At 43.4% G+C, this 19,086-nt stretch overlaps 1 protein-coding gene across 1 annotated transcript in view; it reads left to right on the top strand.

The window, feature by feature from the left end:
* Positions 1 to 19,086, top strand: part of nfasca (neurofascin homolog (chicken) a) — a 306,670-nt gene that overhangs the window by 260,502 nt on the left and 27,082 nt on the right. Inside the window, exons 26-30 of the mRNA XM_087973468.1 lie at positions 874 to 1,050; positions 5,418 to 5,453; positions 10,374 to 10,526; positions 16,902 to 17,021; positions 19,042 to 19,086. The exon at positions 19,042 to 19,086 is cut by the window's right edge and continues 108 nt beyond it. Of these exons, the coding sequence (XP_087829594.1) occupies positions 874 to 1,050; positions 5,418 to 5,453; positions 10,374 to 10,526; positions 16,902 to 17,021; positions 19,042 to 19,086 (531 nt within the window). The remainder of the gene's footprint in view (positions 1 to 873; positions 1,051 to 5,417; positions 5,454 to 10,373; positions 10,527 to 16,901; positions 17,022 to 19,041) is intronic.

Here is a 19,086-nt window from a genome sequence, read left to right as displayed (position 1 = left end):
TCTCCAACCCTGTGCCGATCCAAATCCCCTGTCTTAACCTATCGCCCGATTCCTAAGGATTTGTATCCCTCTGCTCCCCACCTACTCATGCATCTGTCCAGATGCACCTCAAATGAATCTACCATGCCTGCCTCTACTACCTCTGCTGGCAACGCATTCCAGGCACCTACCACCCTCTGTGTAAAGTACTTTCCACGTTTATCCCCCTTAAATGTTTCTCCTCTCACCTTGAAAGCGTGACCTCTCATTATTGAATTCCTTACCCTGGGAAAAAGCTTATCTCTGTCCACCCCATCTATGATTTTGTAGACCTCAATGAGGTCCCCCCTCAATCTCCCTTTTTCTCATTAAACTTGCACACATTGCTGCTCAAGGGTAGTACCTTGGCTTCAGGCAGTAAGGAGTTGATGGTGATCAGCTTCACAATAATCTCGATGGGAACGAGTCTAGTTCTTCAGGTGTGTTGACAGGGTAGATGTGAAGAGTTTTTCTTCCCTTCTGCCTGAGTCTTGGACCAGAGAGTGTAATCTCAGAATGAAAGGTCACACATTTAAAACAGAGATGAGAAAGAATTTCTTCTTTCAGGGGGTAACGAATCTATAGAATTCTTCACAACAGAGGGCTACAAAATCTGGGTCTTCATCAAGACTCAAGGTTAAGGCAGACAAAGTTTTATTCAGAAAGGGAATGTTGGGTTATGATAAAGAGGTAATAAAGTGGAGTTGAGGATTATCCAATCAGCCTTGATCTTTTTGAATGATGGAGCACATTTGCTGGGCTGAATGGCCTCATACTGCTCTTATAGTGTTTTTTTGACGTGGATGTTTGTAGCAGCTTTGAAATCAATGTGGTTTCCTTTATTTACTTCCAAAGTGACTGGTTCAAGATCAAGACGCAATGCCACCATTCCCAGACTCGGGCCTGATGTGACCACCTATAAATTGGAGAGAGTTGACGCAAACATTAAGTACAGGTTTTACGTCTTCGCTCAAACCCGCCAAGGACTAGGCGAAGCGATTGTGTTGGATTCACCTGACTTTGAAAATGAAGGTAAGCGGGAGTGGAGGAACAGTGCAGAATGCTTCACGTTTAACAGGCCCCGATCTAAAATCGCAAAGGGATTTTGAATGGGCGCCCTTCCTGAGCAGACAGAGCAGACTTTGCCTGAGTGACAGCAGACTGAATCTTACATGAGAAGCTGGGTAGATCTTTAATCCAAAACTAGTTTGTAGTTAGGCAGAAACAGAAAAAAATACTGATAATATCAGGCAGCCCAAACAATGGGGTAACACACTCTATTTGTGCTGTTACAACCTATCCACAGCGCGCACATACACACACACACCTCTGAACCACCCCATGTTTTAAATGGGCCTTTTGCACTTCATGCTTTGGATTCTCTATGCATGTGCATGATACCTCCTAACCTGTAGTTACCAAATTACTGCTTTGAAACTTTCTACTAAGAACAGCAGGTTTTAGGATCACATCCTGCAATTCTAGGGTAGCCTTTTCCATTTCGGTTTCGGCCCTTTGGTTTGTGAGTGTGACCCTGCTTAAAGGCAGCATTAATTTGAAAAGAAACACTGAGGGAGCTAACATTTGAAACTTCCCTGGCTTAAAATCCAGTTTTACTCAGCTGACTGACTACAACCTGTCTGGGCACAGGGGCCAGTCATTTAAGTGAGTAAGTGAGTCTGTCGAGGTGAGAGAGGGAAAGATTCTCTCTCAGTTAGCTCTGTAAAGCCTGTGTGTTGCTCCATATCTACTGATGTGGATGTGTGCAGTAAAATGGTATAACAGACAAGACTGCATTGCCTTTTACTGTACAGTTAATGTGGAAGGTAACCATTGGTCAAGTAATTTTCAGAGTACTTTTGTGATCCCAAAATCTGATGGACTTACATCCTTCCTTTTATCCCAATAAAGGTATCTATCCTGCTTTCATTGAAGGTCCAGTTCTACTGATTTAACAAAACAGCTTTGTGCCAGTTTGAACAGGATTAAACAGATTTCAAATGGACGCAAGGCATGTGGTTGAGATTGGCAATTCCAGTTTGGTTCCTTTTATAGAGTCATAGAGATCTACAGCTGAGAAATAGGCTCATCGAGTCGGTGTCAGTCAAAAACAACAACCTTACAATTCCAGTCCCATTGCCTTGTCTGCCTCAGCATTGCAAGTGTAGACGTAAATACGCCTTCAATGTAATGAGGGTTCCTGCCTTTACTACAGTTCCAGATGCCCACCAACCTCTGGGTGAAAAAGAGTTATCCTCACATCTCCTTGAAACCTTTTGCCCCTCACCTTAAATCCCTGCCCCCCCGGTCATTGATCTCTCCATCAAGGGGAAAGGCTTTTCCCACCTACCCTATCAATGACCATTGTAATTTTATACGTCATCTTTATTTGTTTCCGTTTGATTTTTGTGAATTCATTTGAACCATATGAACCGAGCCCAGTGCAAACAGGGAGAAATCATGGCACAAGGTAATGTTAGGTTGGCATTCTTAACTTAATGTCACAGAGTTGTACAGCACGGAAACAGACCTATCAGTCCAACCTGTCTGCATCGACCAAATATCTCTAGTGGAAACCAAAAATTGCGTACCCATCCAGGTGCCTTTTAAATGTCATAATTGGACCAGCCTCCACCATTTCCTCTGGCAGCTCATTCTATAAATACATCGCCTTCTGTGTGAAAAAGTTGCCCCTCAGGTCCTTTTTAAAGCTTTCCCCTCTCACATTAAACCTATGTCTTTTAAGTTTGGACTCTTCTACCCTGGGTGAATTTGTTGTCAGTTGTGTTGTAAACCCACTTTTTTGGTATAATTCTGCATTAGAATCCAGCCGAAAGAGCTTACACCATACCATGGGTCAGTATCCAAATGGTTACTCTGGAGCGCTACTGTGTGGGATCAGCAGCCACCCGTGCCATTCCAGGTGTCCACTGCCATCGCCAGCCTCTGCCAACTTTCCAAAGTATAAGCCCCCCAAGAGAACTGATGCACAATTGAACCTGTGTGCAAGGATAAAATATTAATAGTTTTTTTTAATAGATAGTATTCCACTTTACAATATAATAATAACACCAATATAAGATTTAAAAAAAAGAAACCTAACTATCAATCTATTCTACAAATGATCAAAACATAAAATAGGATGTCACACATTACTAACAATAAACAAAAAGGTAGATAAATAACTAGGTACATGCTCAAAATAGATTTATATCAAGTCATAACAAAGCCCGTATTTATATGAGATTCCTCCTCCTGGGGGCCCCCGAACCAGCCGGAACCGTTACCACGGCTAAGCAAAAGCCCTGGACAATATGGCCGAAATACCTGTGTCGGTGTAGTTCGAAAAGGGCTGCCATGTTCTATAAAATAATTCCGTTTTTTGCTGAACCATATTCGTTAGGAAGTCAAAGGGGATATATTCCATAACTATCCTGTGCCAATTTAGGCATCACTGGCAAGACCAGCAATTGTTGCCCGTCTCTAATTGCCTTCAGGAAACTGGCATGCTATGCCATTTCAAAGACAATCAAGAGTCAATCACATTGCTGTGTGTCTGGAGTTACCCATATCCCAGACCAAGGAGGAACGGCAGATTTATAACATGGATTTTATTATAATGGATGGTTAGTGTTTACTGAAGTTGGTCTCACTTCTAGAATTGATTAAATTTTCATTGTAAATTTCCTCCCTGGAGCCTGGGTCTTTGATTTATTTAGACAAAGTGAGGACTGCAGATGCTGGAGATCAGAGTCAAAAGTATGGCGCTAGCAAAGTACAGCCGCTCAGGCAGCATTCAAGGAGCAGGAGAGTCAACGTTTTGATCATAAGCTATTCCTGATGAAAAGCTTATGCTCAGAAAGTTGACTTTCCTGTTCTTCGGGTGCTGCCTGACTGGCTGTGCTTTTCCAGCACCACACTTTTTGTCTATGATTTATTTGGCCTGTACCAGTACCGGCCTCTATATTATAGGCATTTCTAACCAACCTGTTAAAATATGTTATGATTCACCCATGGAACAGGTGGGATTTTATCCCACATCTTCTTATTCAGAGCTAGGGACACTACCTCTGTGCCCCAAGAGTCTTTACCATTTCTGGATGCCAGAGAATGGATATTTTCTAATCATCCTGTTCAGAGATGTTATAATGCACCTCTGGAGACATGTGACTTCTTGGTCTAAAGGTAGAGACGCTACCTCTGTGTGCCATTAGAGTGCATCCATACCTATTACAACATTTGTTAAAGTTCCAATTTTCCTGGCTTTACAAACACTGCAGTTGAGCTGCCTGTGTCCTGGGGGTCAGCGTGCCACTTCTGCTGCACATCATATTGCCTCCAGTCTTGGCAGGGGGAGGACAAGGAAACTCCACCCTGCATCCTACACCATCCCCCCTCCAGCCCAGCCATGTAAGGGCCACAGGCAAAGATATCACCCCTTTCCAGGTCAATTGACAGTTACCTAAGTGAGGCCAACATGTCTGGATTATAGACTTTCTTCAAGACGTTGCTGAGATTACATCCAGTTTGGAGCAGGACAGACATGGGCATTCAGTCCTTCCTGCCTAGGTCCATTAGACACAATGGTAGTGCCCCTATCTCTGAGCCATTTGGATCAGGATTATCAACCTTCAATGATTTTAGCTTCCTCAGAGCTAGTAGAGGAATTCGAAATGTTCAGCAGTCTCTATTACCAATGGTTATAGGACAATGTAATCAATATCTGGAAATAAATTAAAAAGACTGTGAGTGAATCTAATTCAGATGATTTAACGGTAGAGTGACAGCTACCCTGGCTGGAATCCAATCAGGCAATTTAGAAAATTCATGAACAGAATTAAGGACTTGAAAGTGAGCTACTGCCTTCAGTATAATCAGGGTTTTGGAAAAGCAAACTGTAAAAGCAAAACAGAGTTGAGATAAAATCTCTGTCTGTCGTGATTAGATTTCACGGAAGGTACTGAAGGAGGCCATTTGGCCCATTGCATATGCACCAGCTCTCCCAGTGAGCACCATGGTAAAACACACTGGTAATTTCTGTGGTATATGCTATGACGTTTGAGATGTCGGTATTGAATTCTAGTTCTAATATTTGTATTGGTGCTGACAATCAAGTGTTGTGCATATACACTGAAGGACTCTGAAACAAACACTGGGAATATATTGATTGACCATTTACAACTGGTAATGGGAAATAATAGTCAAAGCATATATTGTGGACATTCATCATACAAAAAGTGGGTGTCTGTTACAATGAGGGGAATGAATATTGAGCTATTGACAAAATAATGTTTCAGTCTTTAAGTTTCATTTCTATGACCATATGTGCCTGTTATCTGTTTAATATGTAGTTTTCTTGTTTTCCCTCCTTTTTTCCCTCTTTGCCTTTCTCTCTGAAGTCACCCCTACTCCTGAGATTGCAAAAACAATCGGAGGTAATGGGAGAGTGTGGTGGGGGAGATAAAGGGGACTGCTTAAAAATCAAAATGAGCATTCTGTTCATTACTAGAGAAACAGATACCAGAGAAAATACTAGTAGTGCAAGGCTCTAATCTGAGATTGTGGCATTAGGGGATCAAGACGAGTGAAGTTCAACCAGACTGAGTTGTCTGAGTTCTTGTGTTTGATTAGAGCCTTAAACTCACTTCTCAGTATCTGCTATCTATGTTATAATATATACTGTTTGAAACTTTCTTTGTAGTAGGTAAACAATGGCTTTTGAAATCCTGTTGGCTCCTCTTGCAGCACATTTGCAAGAGAAAGATTTGTCTTTTGTGCAGCAGTGTTACCTTCCAAGAGCAGAGAATAAATTCCAGGGAATTGCCTCCACAGTATATATTATAACTGGGCTCCACTCTCTGTCTGTGCACAAGATCTGTATGTGCATCATCATCCCTTGCCCCAGCTTCATTATGTACCCTGTCTTCATTAAAAAATACGCAGGTCCATTTGGCGCAGTGATAGTGCCCAGGAGGCCTGGGGTCAAGTCCCACCTGCTCAAGATGTGTGTAGTAGTAGCTCTGAGCCAGTTGATTAAATTCAAAATTCATCATAATCCTCCCCTTAGCTAAAGAGCAACCGTAGTGCCTAGTGTTGTCTGGTCTGTCCACACGGACTGCGGTTGGCACAGACTTGGAACGGTTCTGTGAGGGAAAGGTATATAGTAACATTGGGTGATAGGAAAGTCTGTAACATTACCTATTTGAAAAGCTTCTGGGCAGCACAGGGAGCTGGAGTATTCTAGGAACAATTTGTCACAAGATTTTCTTGGTGGTGTAATTTCCCAAGGGCTGGATCTGCAGCAGTGGGTGAATGATTGCACGTGATTGATATTTTGTGAGGCTGTCTGTGCAAGTCAAAGTGACTGATTGTAACTGATGGTAAGGGAAGGATTTTACACACAGCGTGTTTTACTGTCAATACCAAGAGCCCCCAGGTCAGTTTCAGCGATTCTCTCTGTTTCCTCCTTGATCCTACCTCAGAGGAACACCCTGAAGGGAACAACAGAATGGAACAGCATACCAGATCCATTGTGCTTGCCCTTCTGTAACATTCCCTGCACCAGCCATCTTGTGGTCTCTCTGGGATTACTGAGCAAGTTCCAGATTACAGCAGTGTTGGGTCTGTGCCCATTTAGAATTGATTGGCCTGCAGGCAGCAAGTAAAGAACCCATCTTTTTAGAAACCAGCACCAAACGTTGTCCCCACACTTTCACAGTCTTTCCTCAACATGTTTTAATTGTTATAATTTCTCGCAGTTTCCTTCCATTTCAAGAGTTGACCGTGCACAGTCACATAGTGCGACATCTTAGAATAGCTGCTCCATAAATTAAAAAGCCTGTATTTTCAACAAAGGAGAGAACTTGATCCCAAAAGCAGCAGAGAAATAACATAATTAATGGCGGATGAAGTAAAGTGCAGTTCGAGGTACAGGTGAGGAGTGGTTTGCAAAGTTCGTGATAATTCCAAAACATTACAGGTCCAACTTCACAGTGAGGGTTCTGCCTGAACATATTCCCGTTAAAATACTCCAGGAACTGGGCTGCCTTGCTTGTTTGTCTGTCAGTGACACACTATCCATTGAGCTGTGTATCTGAACCTCGTTCAGCCCAGTGACATCGGCCAGCCACTGTACAATACTGCACTCACATTGGAATGACGTGGGGCACTGGTTAGATAAACAGAACCAGTTACAAACTGATCTGGTTTGTTTTGACCCTCAAAAAATAGACATTTTCTGAACAACGTGTTCAGAGATGTTATTACGCATCTCTGGAACAGCTGGGATTTGCGGTTGGGTCTGCTGACTCTGAGATAGGGGGACACTGTACCACTGCACCAGAGATCCCACACCCACATTAAATAAAACAGGGAGAGTAAAACATGCCAGCGACAGTAATTGATAAGAGGACAGCATGACCAGTTCCTTAGCAACTGCCACCTCTCCACCCCATTCCACTATTCTTCCTCAAAGAAGTTTCTGACTTGCAGAAACTGGAATATTTCTTTATGAAAAGTGGCTTGTTTTATCTGTCACAATTAGGGATCTAGATGATCTGAAGTTAAAGGCATTGTGTACCACTGCTTGCTCCTCGATTACACTTTTGTGATTAATAAGAATGGGGTGGACTTGAAAAGTAAGGCACATTGATAATGGGGGCCCTCAACTCACTTTGGCCAGAAGTGGAGGAACTACATAACCAATCACCATCACTGACTCTGTGTGTGTGTGTGTGTGTGTGTATGTGTTTGCGTCTGTTTGTGTGTGTGTGTGTGTTTGTTTGTGACTTTGTTTGTTTAGGGACTGACCATCCCAGCACTATTCCTTTGGCCTGAAGTTTATGGTCCAGTCCAGGGGGTATTAGCTATATATTAGTAGTAGGGAGAGAGGAGAGAACTGAGCTGACAGGTTTGATCCTCTGCATACAGGCCAGTGAAATGAAGGAGGTGATATGTAGCCTTGCCTGTCCCTCTGCCCTATTGAAAGCTCATCCCCATACCTTTTACTTCCAGTTCACTGCCCTCCCCAAATCCTGCTCCTTTATTCCACCCCAGCACATTCACTAGGGTCTTACATAACTCCAGTAAGATCCTAGATGCCCATAGTTGTTTATTTTGCTGGTCTCCCTGCAGTACTGGCAGCATCCATCACTCCTGATGGCAGCACAGAGCTACTGACATCCAATTGGAGGACAGCTTTGTGAGCCGGGGCTCCCTCCTGGAGGTTGAGGGAAACCCCACCTCTGTCTAATTAAAGGGCCGTCATCCAGAAAAATTGGCGCTGGGCGTACAGAGATGGGTGCATTTACTCAGAGGCCCACCCCAATGTATAAGCCAGCCCTAAAATGTGCAACCGGACTGAATGTTGCGATGCACTAACAATGTCCTGTTGTGGTATCCAATTACCAAACTTGACAATTAAAATGTTTACAGTTACCCGACATAATGCAGGCAAATCTCAGCCTATTCATTAAAGTCAGCATAAGCTGTTTGTTTAGGAGCACATTATAGATTAGACTGGGATTCGAACTGTCTATATCATCACAATCTCACAAGAATTCATTTCTGTTGCAAAGCTGTCACTGCAGCCCTGATTAAAGAGTCCCGGCAGAGAACAACAGGATGTGGGGACCACAACATAAACTGGATAGATTTACTTTCCTCTTGTCTGAGCAACCACAGGCTGCTTGTTTTTTCTGGCTTGTGAAAGGTTTGGCTTCTTCATTCTGTCTGTGTGCGTGTGTGTGTGAGACCAAGTGCATGTCTACACATTAAGTCTTGGCGAGAAGGCAGAAGCTGGCTGCATTGTTTAAAAAGCTAAGTTGATGAAAAAAAAAAGAAAGACTGGCTTCAAGCTGTAGCATGGATGCACTTTGGCTGCGGAGTGACCTGGAATTTTACTTTAAAACTTTGTTGATTGCTCAGTTGATACGCTGAAAGCTCCCTCCCACCCTGTTTCTATCCTCATTCACATTTGGCTTTCATCTGCATGTTCAAGATTTGTAAATCTAGTCATGTTGTTGCTGATTTGTGAAAAGACTTCTGTTTGCAAGATGTGGACACTTTTTTTTGAGGGGATTTAAGTAAACTTTAACAATTAAGGGGACATTGCATCCTTTGTAAAAACTTCAGAAAGGCAGGCAATTGTCGCAACTTTGAACAGAAATGTTTTAAAATTTGATCAGAGCATTTAATTTGAAGAAAATAATGCACTTATATAGTTCTGGAGTTGGCTATTTTGCAATTCTGTCTGCGAAAGGGAAAGCAAGTTATTAAATTTAATCATTATTTTGTGTGTGATATTGTTCCTTCACTATGGTATAATGGAACAAAATGATGGTTATATTAAGGTTGAAACCATTCAAATAAATATGGACAAATTTAGCCTGCGTGTGGAGTGTTAGAAAGGATGCTGCCTCTTCAAAATGATTTTGGAATCTGCAGTTACAGATCTCTCTTTTTTTCGAGCACTTTGTCGATGCAGTGATGATTCTAAACAGTCGGTAATCAAATCAAGTGACTTACTGTTTGAATGGAACTGGGAACATGGTGTTAAGAACAGTGTGCACTCAGTGAGGGTGCTTTATACACTCAGTGAAACCTAAACATGTGGCCCAGCTCCTTCATTCGTTGCCTGAGTCCTCCTTTGCCCACAAGCTCCATTCAATGGTTTTGCACAACTTGGGTTTTTTTTTTGCCAGCTTAGTTTAGTTCCCTCCATCAGACCACCTTGCAACCTCTTCAGAAAAACATCTAACATCCAGGATTGCTCTGTAATCTCCAGTAAATGAAGATTAATCTTCCGGACAAAAAGCGGCTGTGAGCAAAAGCTGAGGAGAACATTTTTCATTTTTTTTAAATGATACATTTTTCATTTACTTTCACTATCAGATAGAGATACAGGGGAAGGATTTTGCTGGCTGAAAATCAGAATTAATCCAATTGTATAACAAAGAGGCTGTTTTTCTTCCCCGAATTAGCCAGAGGAAGAGGTGACATCCAGAGACAGAATTGACAAGTCTAACGTCCAGCTATTGCTGTTTGTGGAACTTTGCTGTGAGCAAACTGAAATTTGTGAAAGGTGGTATATAGCGGCAGATTTCTTCATTTGTCCTTCTCTATTTTCCTTCCTTCCATCCCCTACATTACATCCCCATGGCCACAGAACCTTTCATTGGTGCTCCAGTGAACTGGACAACTCTGTCTGTCTCCAAAAGGATTGTTAAGGACCATCAGTGCATCCGGGGATTGGGGGAAGGGGGAGGGTAGAATGTGGCAAAGATTTGGTGTTATTCTGAATCCACCCGCCTTAGGGTTGGTTCATTTGTGTTGTCTTTCTTTTTCCCTCCTCTTAGTCGTGTCAAGATTCATACCCGTCCCAACTACTCCTGCTGCGACCACCACCTTAACTACCATAACTACCACAACCGCTACAACCAGCGTTGCTCCCCCGACTGTCACCATCACTGAGACAGCCCAACCAGCCGTCACGGGCACCCATGTTTATGGTATCAAATCTTTCCTGGTTCTTCTAAGATTTCTAACTGTGATGAGCATAAAGAGCCACTGGGTTATTGGCACAGAAACAAATTGGTTGTGTCTTTAAATGATAAAAATCTCTTTTTTGGCATTTGGTGTTGTCCACAGCTAATCGAGATGGAGCAATGTGGAACAGGGTTGTGTCATGGAATAAATGCGCTGTAATATGCTGTTTTGAAAAGTTTATTGTTTAATGTTACAGAAATATATTTCTGGGGTTTTTGCTTTCTGTGTCAACACCAATTAAGTGCCATCACTACCACCAGACATACCCAATTGTACAAGGGTTGTACAAAGGTACATGGTTAATACTCTGGTTTAGTGTTACCTTTATCACCGCACTGTCCAGCAAAGACAAGGTAATGTTAACCGACTTTTGATTAACTCTGTGCTTCAAGTATATAAAATATCCTTGTTCGTGATTTTGAGTTTTACAGCTTGTTGAGGATCTTCACCATTGGTTGCACAGTCTTGGGCAGGTTGCTGGAAAGGAGCCTCTGAATCATTTTAAAGATTTTTTCATTCTTTATCGTCTCCAGGTCACCTTTGCCTCCCAGGGAAATGTATTTCTGTGCTGGTTTGAGCTGGAGCAAAGCCAGGGAATTCTGTTTCCTTCCTGTCAGGGGTTCCCTAAACCGGGGAAAGATAAACTGTGGAATTTACTCCACCGTAGCCATGGCAACACTTGCCCATGCCAGCTAACCCACCAGCTGGACTGTGAGATGTATATATTTGTATATATTTAATCTGCAGTTCACTCTGGCTGGTTGAAAGCAATTGGAGCAGTTTGACTGCGGGTGTGATTAACCACATCCCCACTCTCACCCTATCAAATTCACCAAAGATCCTCAGAGAGCACCTTCCAAACCCATGACCACTTCCATCTAGACGGACAAAGGCAGCAGGTACATGCGAACACCATTCCCTGCAAGTTCCCCTTCAAACCACTCACCATCCTGACTTCAAAATAAATCACTGTTCCTTCAATGTCACTGGGTTAAAATCCTGGAATTCCCTCTCTAACAGCATTGTGGGTTTATCTACACTACGTGGACTGCACCTTCTCAAGGGACAATGAGGGATCGGCAATAAATAGTGACCAGCCAGTGATGCCTATGCACCTTGTATGTGAATAAATTAAAGCTCCCCTTATGGTGTAGGCCATGTAGAATGGCCATAATAATCAAACTGATTGAACCTAAACTCTCAGAACTCGCATAACGTCCTCACTTTGGGAGTGCAGATCTTTTGATAACCCATCAGTTGTTGCTGGTTATGGGATGGGGTCCGACTTTTTGGTGATTCACAGTTGCTTATACAGCAAGCTGGTTCGGGAGGATCCAACACCTTTATGTTGACAGCAACTGCCTGTCTTCTGCAGAGTTTATGGTACTGAGTCTGCCTGTGATTTGGATTGAATACCCCTTTAAATCTCTAGATATACTTGACTACAGAGCAGTTCAGAAACTCTAAAGTAAAACCAACTTTTGTTTTGGGCAACAGGATGTTTTGTTTTCTATTTGTCCATGGGGTGAAGGCATCACCTGCTGGGTTGGCATTTATTAACCATCCACAATTACCCAGAGTTCAATCACATTGCTGTGGAACTGGAGTCATGTGTAGAATCATACAACCCATATACATTGGAATCTCGGTTATCTGAATTTTGGATTATCCAAACCAGATTGCAAGGTCCCGATGCTTGGCTAAACTATGCTATCCGGCATTCGATTATCCGGCATTGAATTATCCAAACCAAAATACTCCCCGCCCGTGCCCTTTGGACATTCGAGGTTCCTCTGTAGAGTGGAAAGAGGCCATGTGGCCCATCAGGTCTATACCCACCCTCTGAGGAGCATCCCACCCAGACCCACCCCATCCCTGAAACCTTGCATGGCTAACCCACCTAGCCTGCGTATCCTTGGACACTGTGGGAAATTTATCATGTACTATCCATCTAACCTGTACATCTTTGGACTGTGGGAGGAATCCTGCACTGACATGGGGAGAACGTGCAAATTCCACACAGACAGTCACCCGAGGGTGGAATCGAACCTGTCGCTGTGAGACAGCAGTGCTAACCGCTGAGCCACCGAGTTGACCAGCTACAAATGACATATTTCCTTCCCTAAAGGACAGTAGTGAGCCAGATGGGTTTTTACAATGATCAGCATTGATCACTATGAGGACCGCTTTTTATCCCAGATTTTTATTGAATTCAGACTTCCTCCTACCAAAGTGGGATTCAAACCCATATCCCGAGAACATTAGAAACAAAAACAGAAATTGCTAGAAAAGCTCTGCGGATCTGGCAGATTCTGTGAAGAGAAATCAGAGCTAACACTTCAGGTCCAGTAACCCTTCCTCAGAATTTTCCCTAGCACATTAACCTGGAGTTCCAGATTACTAATCCAGTGACATGACCACTATGCCACCACCTTCCTATTTCCCCCTTGGAAATTCTGCCATCTGTGAGGAAATATTCCAATGTTCTTCTGTGTCTCAGTATCTGTCCCAGCTCTTCTGTCATTAAAGAGAGGTTGCGATCGGAAGACACACCAGCAAATCTCTTTGCCATTGTGTGGTTGTGAGTGTGGCAGATGATAGTCTAGGCTAATCCAATTGTCAATGCAATGTGTTTGCTAATTACCATTGAAAATACAGTGAGGTATTAGCTTAATATCATGGATCATGGAATGATTGGTCAGCTGGGGTAATATGGCTTTGAGTGTTTTATAACTTTTCTTCTCTTTTTTAACAGTTAATTTATACCATGATTTCTTCCACTCGCTGTTACTCTGTATTGTTTAACTGTTTTCTTTTTGCTTTCAGATATGATATTATATTAATTTGATATTAATGAAAATGTCCAGGGGATGCAACAATCTGTATTGTTCATGTACCTTGCTAACTGGGATTGTCCCTAATTTCAGCTTTCCAGTTCTGTTACTGTGTTTTAATTGGACTAATTTACTCACACACAGCGCTCTATTCTATGCAATTACACCCACTGTGCATGCTTCAACTCAATAAAATGAGTAACAGACATTTGCTGATTTATTTCTCAGGGGAAATGTCCTGACCAATCAGAGTCAGCCTATCTGGGTATCTGGCAGTTAACTGTCAATCAAAATTAATGAGTGCATTCACCATGGCAATTCCTCTACCAGTCAGACACCACTTACCAGTCAATCAGCAATCTCCTCTAATGTAGTACGAATGTTAGTTTTCCCCTTGAATTTATATTCTTGCGAATTGTCCTGATGAATGCAAGACAAAAATATCTGACAAGAAGTGTCATATTTCAGCAATAATTGAATTTAATGATGGAATCATTGAAAGACCATATCAAGTCCATTCAGCCCATTGAAACTATCCCTGTGCTAGCCCTGCTTCTTCCATCATCGTAAGTGTAAGAGCTCATTCCCTCTGTTCAACCACACCACCCTCTTCCTTATTCAACATATTTATCGCACTGTCCTCCAGAATGGACAACAGAGACTGGGGATACCTATAGCATTAAAAAAACACCTTAAAACAATTTTAGAGAAAATGTCTTAAAAGTGAATGTTTCTGGCAACGTTGTCATTTATTGTCCTCCCAGATTTATCTCTTCAAAGGTGCTGGCAAGCCAACTTCTCAAACCACACTAAATTGTGTAAAATCCAAGCTGATGTTATAACTGGACAATCAGATCTCAGACTGAAATCTGGCTTGATCGATCATGTTTTGTCTTTGATTATTTAATGAGATTGTCTTTCACTGAAATGCAAGCATACAATACTGCATATCTTGCTTTCACAATAATATAAAAGTTTATTACACAAAAGCAAAGATAAAATAAAGTGAACCAATTCATTTATAAAAAACACAATTTGAAAGATTCCAAAGCATACATTAAAAGTACAATATTCCATCTAGACAAACAGCACTCCTTTACAGTTCTGAGACATCAGAGAGAATTCCCCTTCTCTACCATATCTATAGGTTTGACTTAATTGCTGCTTCCAATTCTCTATCTTGAGAGTTTGATGGCCTCTTCCCTGAATATTTACACAGCTGAGCTTAGACTTTCTCAGCTTCAAATAACCTCATAAATGTTCTTACCAAACACTTCTTTTCAAACAAAAATGCTTGTAATTTCCTAACTTTTCATAATTAACTAATTTTTCCAGGAAACATTTATACAGGTAACTTCAACCTGAAGTTGAAAGCAAACTGAAAGCAAAACCATATCCAGCTATATGTGTTTCCCTGAGCAAAAAACAATCTGTTATTCATTCTCTAACTGAAAGCAAGCTAATGATCTCCAATGTTTAATTTGTTCACTCATAATCATTGTAATGAGTCTTGATACAATTGATTGGCTCACTAGCTACTTCCAGGGTTAGTGAAGAGTTGTCTGTTCTGAACAGCCAGAATATAATGTGATATTATTCCTAAAAGCATAACCATACCTTGAATCCTTATGTGAATTCCATCTCATTTATTTTATAGAGTTATTGGTACCTTGTACCCTCAACTAATGTTTAAAGCCACTGTAAGACAAAATAAAGGAAAGAGCAGTTAAAATCGCAGAAGAATGATTACCTCATGGAACAGTTGAGTGTTGACCTGCTGACTTAATACTCAGCAATGTACTTGTGAGGAAAGCTAGAAAGATCTGAAGATTATTAACTCTGTCTCAAAACCACATTGTAGAAGTTCCTGGCAAGCCCAGCATAATTGTTTATCCTAAATTATCATGGAGATGCCTTACAACTGAATGGGTTCCGAGGCCACTTCAGGGAGTATCTGTAAGCCAGACTAGTTGATGCTGTGAAGGGATTAGTGACTCCTAGGGTTTTAATGGTGGTTTTTGTGGGGCAGAACATTGTGGAGAGTGAACTGTATTGTCTCTTTACTGGAAGGGCAATTGCATATTGTATCAATCGGGCATTTAGTTGACCAATAGCATGCTTTGCCATTTGGCGGGAGTGGGGAGGGGCATCACTGTCCTTCCTGCCAAAACCTAGCGGCCAGTCAAAGCTCTTCTGTATACTCAGCAGTGCCACTAGGAGGGCAGTGGCTGATGCCAGTGCTACACAGTCCCAAGGGCTTCGGATCAAGGAGGGGCCCAGGCACAGATGAGTGATGGCAGGAAAGGGGTTGTGGGCTGGTTGTCGTGGGTGATGGCAGCAACAGCAGGGGGGAGGGGTTGTGTGGCTCTCAGCTGCCAGCCCACATCCACACCCCCCCCGCAACCGTGGCTGCCTCAATTACAGCTGAGGGCCTTTGCACAAGAAATTCCCAGCTACTAACAACCCACTCACATCGCAGGATAAGTATGGTGCTACAGATGTGGAGGCAGAAAGGTGATGTGGTCCCCACCTGATCCAATGATTCCTGTGACTAAAACATGCCACAGGTGAGGGCAGAAGATTCCACGCTTCTTGATGGATGAATACCTTGAATGAAAATAACAGTCACTGTGTAGGGCTGCTCTCCCATTCGAGAGATATGTGGATGCTGGTGGTTTAACCTGAGGGTCACCACACCTCAGTCAAGGGGAGAGGTTGGGAAGGAGACTCATGATAATCTCAGCCAATGCAGAACTGAGCGCACATTACAGGAGTCACTCTGGTTTACAAATCCAGCCAACTAAGCTAACTGACCACATTGAATATCAGTTCCTTGGGTGTCATATTGGGATTTGAATTCCTATCGAAGAACATTTAGCTGGGCTTTTCAGACATCTATCCCAGTAACATTACAGCTACGCTACCATTTGCTCAAAACTATTTCATATCTTACAACAGCATTTGTTTGTCCTGTTTCTAACCTTCAACCTGTGTGCAGTTGGAGGAATGACATTTTAAGCAAGGTATCAAACCCTTGGACAGGTGCAGAGAATATTTACCAACTTGATACCTGTAACGTATAAAGACTGTAGAAGCCAAGGTTTGGAACAATGCAGATTAGAGAGAAATTTAATAAATGTGTGTGACAGTGGGAGAGACACCTGTTTAACTGTGTGATGGGAAGCATTTGGAGCCTCTATCGTCACTGTCAATAGCTCCAGGTAAAAATGTGCATTGCTAAAGCAATGTAGACTCTCTGCATGAGCTGTAACACACTACATGGCCCTTTGTGGTTGAATGCTTGAAATACATGGCCAAAGATATAGGCATGTATCAGTCTTCATTGCTGTTTGAGTGGTGTTTGTTCTGGAGTAAGCTGTGGCGGAATTGGATTGCACTGGAAAGGATGTCCAGTGTGTGAGGGTGGTGGGGACTGATGATTGTTGCATCCCCTGTTCTATCGCTGCCGGCCTCCCAGTAACTTTCTTTCTGATGCCTGTTTAGTGGAAGCTCTCGGTAGGATATGGAATCTCACTACGTCAGCAGGAAATGACTCCGTCAATATCACATGGAGTCACACCTTCCCAAGGGAAATGGCACAGTTTACAGTTGAATACATTCACAGTAAGCACCAATAAGATGTTGAGGTTCACACCAGGTGAGGGGAGGAGTAGGACGGGGCGTTGAAACAGATTCAGGAGAGGATTACCAGGTTAAGGATAGAAGTGAAGGTTGTGCTGGAGGGCAGGAGACTGAAGGGGAAAATGGTCTTTTGGAAGGAGGAGAAGGGACTTTCTGTGGAAGGGGGTGTGCTGAACTGGGGGACTGTGTCTATGAAGCTCTGAAGTTATCAACAGGGGGCGGTACAGTGGCTCAGTGGTTAGCACTGCTGCCCCACAGTATCAGAGACCCAGGTTCGATTCCACCCTCGGGTGACTGTCTGTGTGGAGTTTGCGCATTCTCCCCGTGTCTGCGTGGGCTTCCTCTAGGTGCTCCGGTTTCCTCCCACAGCCCAACGATATGCAGGTTAGGTGGATTGGCCATGCTAAATCACCCCATAGTGTCCAGGGATGTGTAGGTTAGATGCATTAGTCAGGAGTAATGTAAAGTATCAGGGTAGGGAAATGGGTCTGGATGGGTTACTGTTTTGAGGGTTGGTCTGGACTTGTTGGGCCAAATGGCCTATTTCCACACTGTAGGGATTCTATGATTCCATGAACTCTTGCATCAGAAAACATGATACCTGCCTCTACATCCATTGTGTAGCTGAGGTCAGGGGTCAGAAGAAGGATATTGTTCATCCAGAGAGGTGCGAGAGGTTTTCCTCTTCTCTTCATACTCCATTGATTGTCTTCATCTGCGGTTGAGGGGTGGGGGGAGGAGGGGCCTAATTTTCATTCAGAATTTCACAGTCAGAGTGCTCCCTCTGTAAAGGTGAGGGTGGGCTGTTCCCTGAGGTCAGGGTTGCTGGGGTTAGTGAGGGGGCATAGTTGGTAATAAGCGGTGACATTGCAAGGGAGAATAGGACCAAGACAGTTGTGGGACTGGTGCAAGAAGGGATCACCGGGAATGTAGGAGATACTAGATAGGAGGCATTTGATGGAGGGGCTGGCAGAAGTCGACTCAGCAGAGGATTATTTGAGAGAATAGGAGGTTGGAAAAGGCTAAGAAAAGAGTAAGGCTAGAAGTGAGAGTTACACTGTAGTGAGGGGGGTGGGAGACTGAAGGGGAGAAGGGTCTCTTGGGAGGAGGAGAAGGGAGTAGAAATCTGTGGGGAGGTGATGCTGGGGAAGGCGGTATTTGAATGGAGTGCAGTGTCTGTAGAGCTCTGAAACGATTGATTACATTTGCGTCAATAAGCCCAGCGTCCACATGTGTACGCTTGTTAGAGTTCAAGCCCAGAGCAAGTGTGCCCTCCCAACCCTTTCTCCAATCAGAGGCCTTCACCCCCCCCCCCACCCCTCTCAGGATAACAGTCTCCCTCTCATCTGGGCCTTTTGCTGCTTCCTTCTCATGTATGTCCAGCAGTGAAGTGCCAACTGGCCAGGGAGGGTCAGGGTGAGACTGTGGATGTGAAGACCATTCGGGCTAGTATCTGGCTCCCTTGGGCTTCCATGGAGTGTCAGCTTTCCCAAATCCACAATGTGGTCCGTCTGGAAAGAGATGGTTTCTCCACTCCCACATCCGACCACAGGAAGGGAGTGCGACACGAGATGGATTCAGACGGTCTTGCCCCAGGGTCCTCCCGGGTGAGAGCCACCACGCTCATCTGTTTTTCATTCGGCACTAACTGGAGGACAAGTTTACACTCTCCGCCGTATGTGGCAGACACGAGTTTTGGGAGATTTTGCAAACAACCCCTCCATTCCTCTCCACTCCAACCTTCACCACCCTCCCTCACACAAGAAACCATCCTCCCCCCCTTCAAACTGGCTGGTGTGTTACACTGGTGTGTCACAATGCGTGTTGCTCCCCTGGGCTGTTGCAGAGTAAAGGGAGCTTGACTATGCCTCTTGTCCCATTATACCTGAGCACTGCCGCCCAAGACGCTGATATATTGGTTGGGTCATCGTGTTCCTTGCTGCCTGAGCTCATCTCCAAAAGGTTGACCCGAATTCTTGTCTACCTCATAAACCTCCCACAGGTAACGGCACGGTGAAGCAAGAGCACATCCAAACGGGTCAGAACT

Source organism: Chiloscyllium plagiosum, unplaced genomic scaffold, assembly GCF_037043375.1.
Source record: "Chiloscyllium plagiosum isolate Xiang-an unplaced genomic scaffold, Cpla_swu_hap1 HiC_scaffold_26, whole genome shotgun sequence".
NCBI classification, from domain to species: domain Eukaryota; kingdom Metazoa; phylum Chordata; class Chondrichthyes; order Orectolobiformes; family Hemiscylliidae; genus Chiloscyllium; species Chiloscyllium plagiosum.
This window is presented reverse-complemented; position numbering and strand designations above follow the sequence as displayed.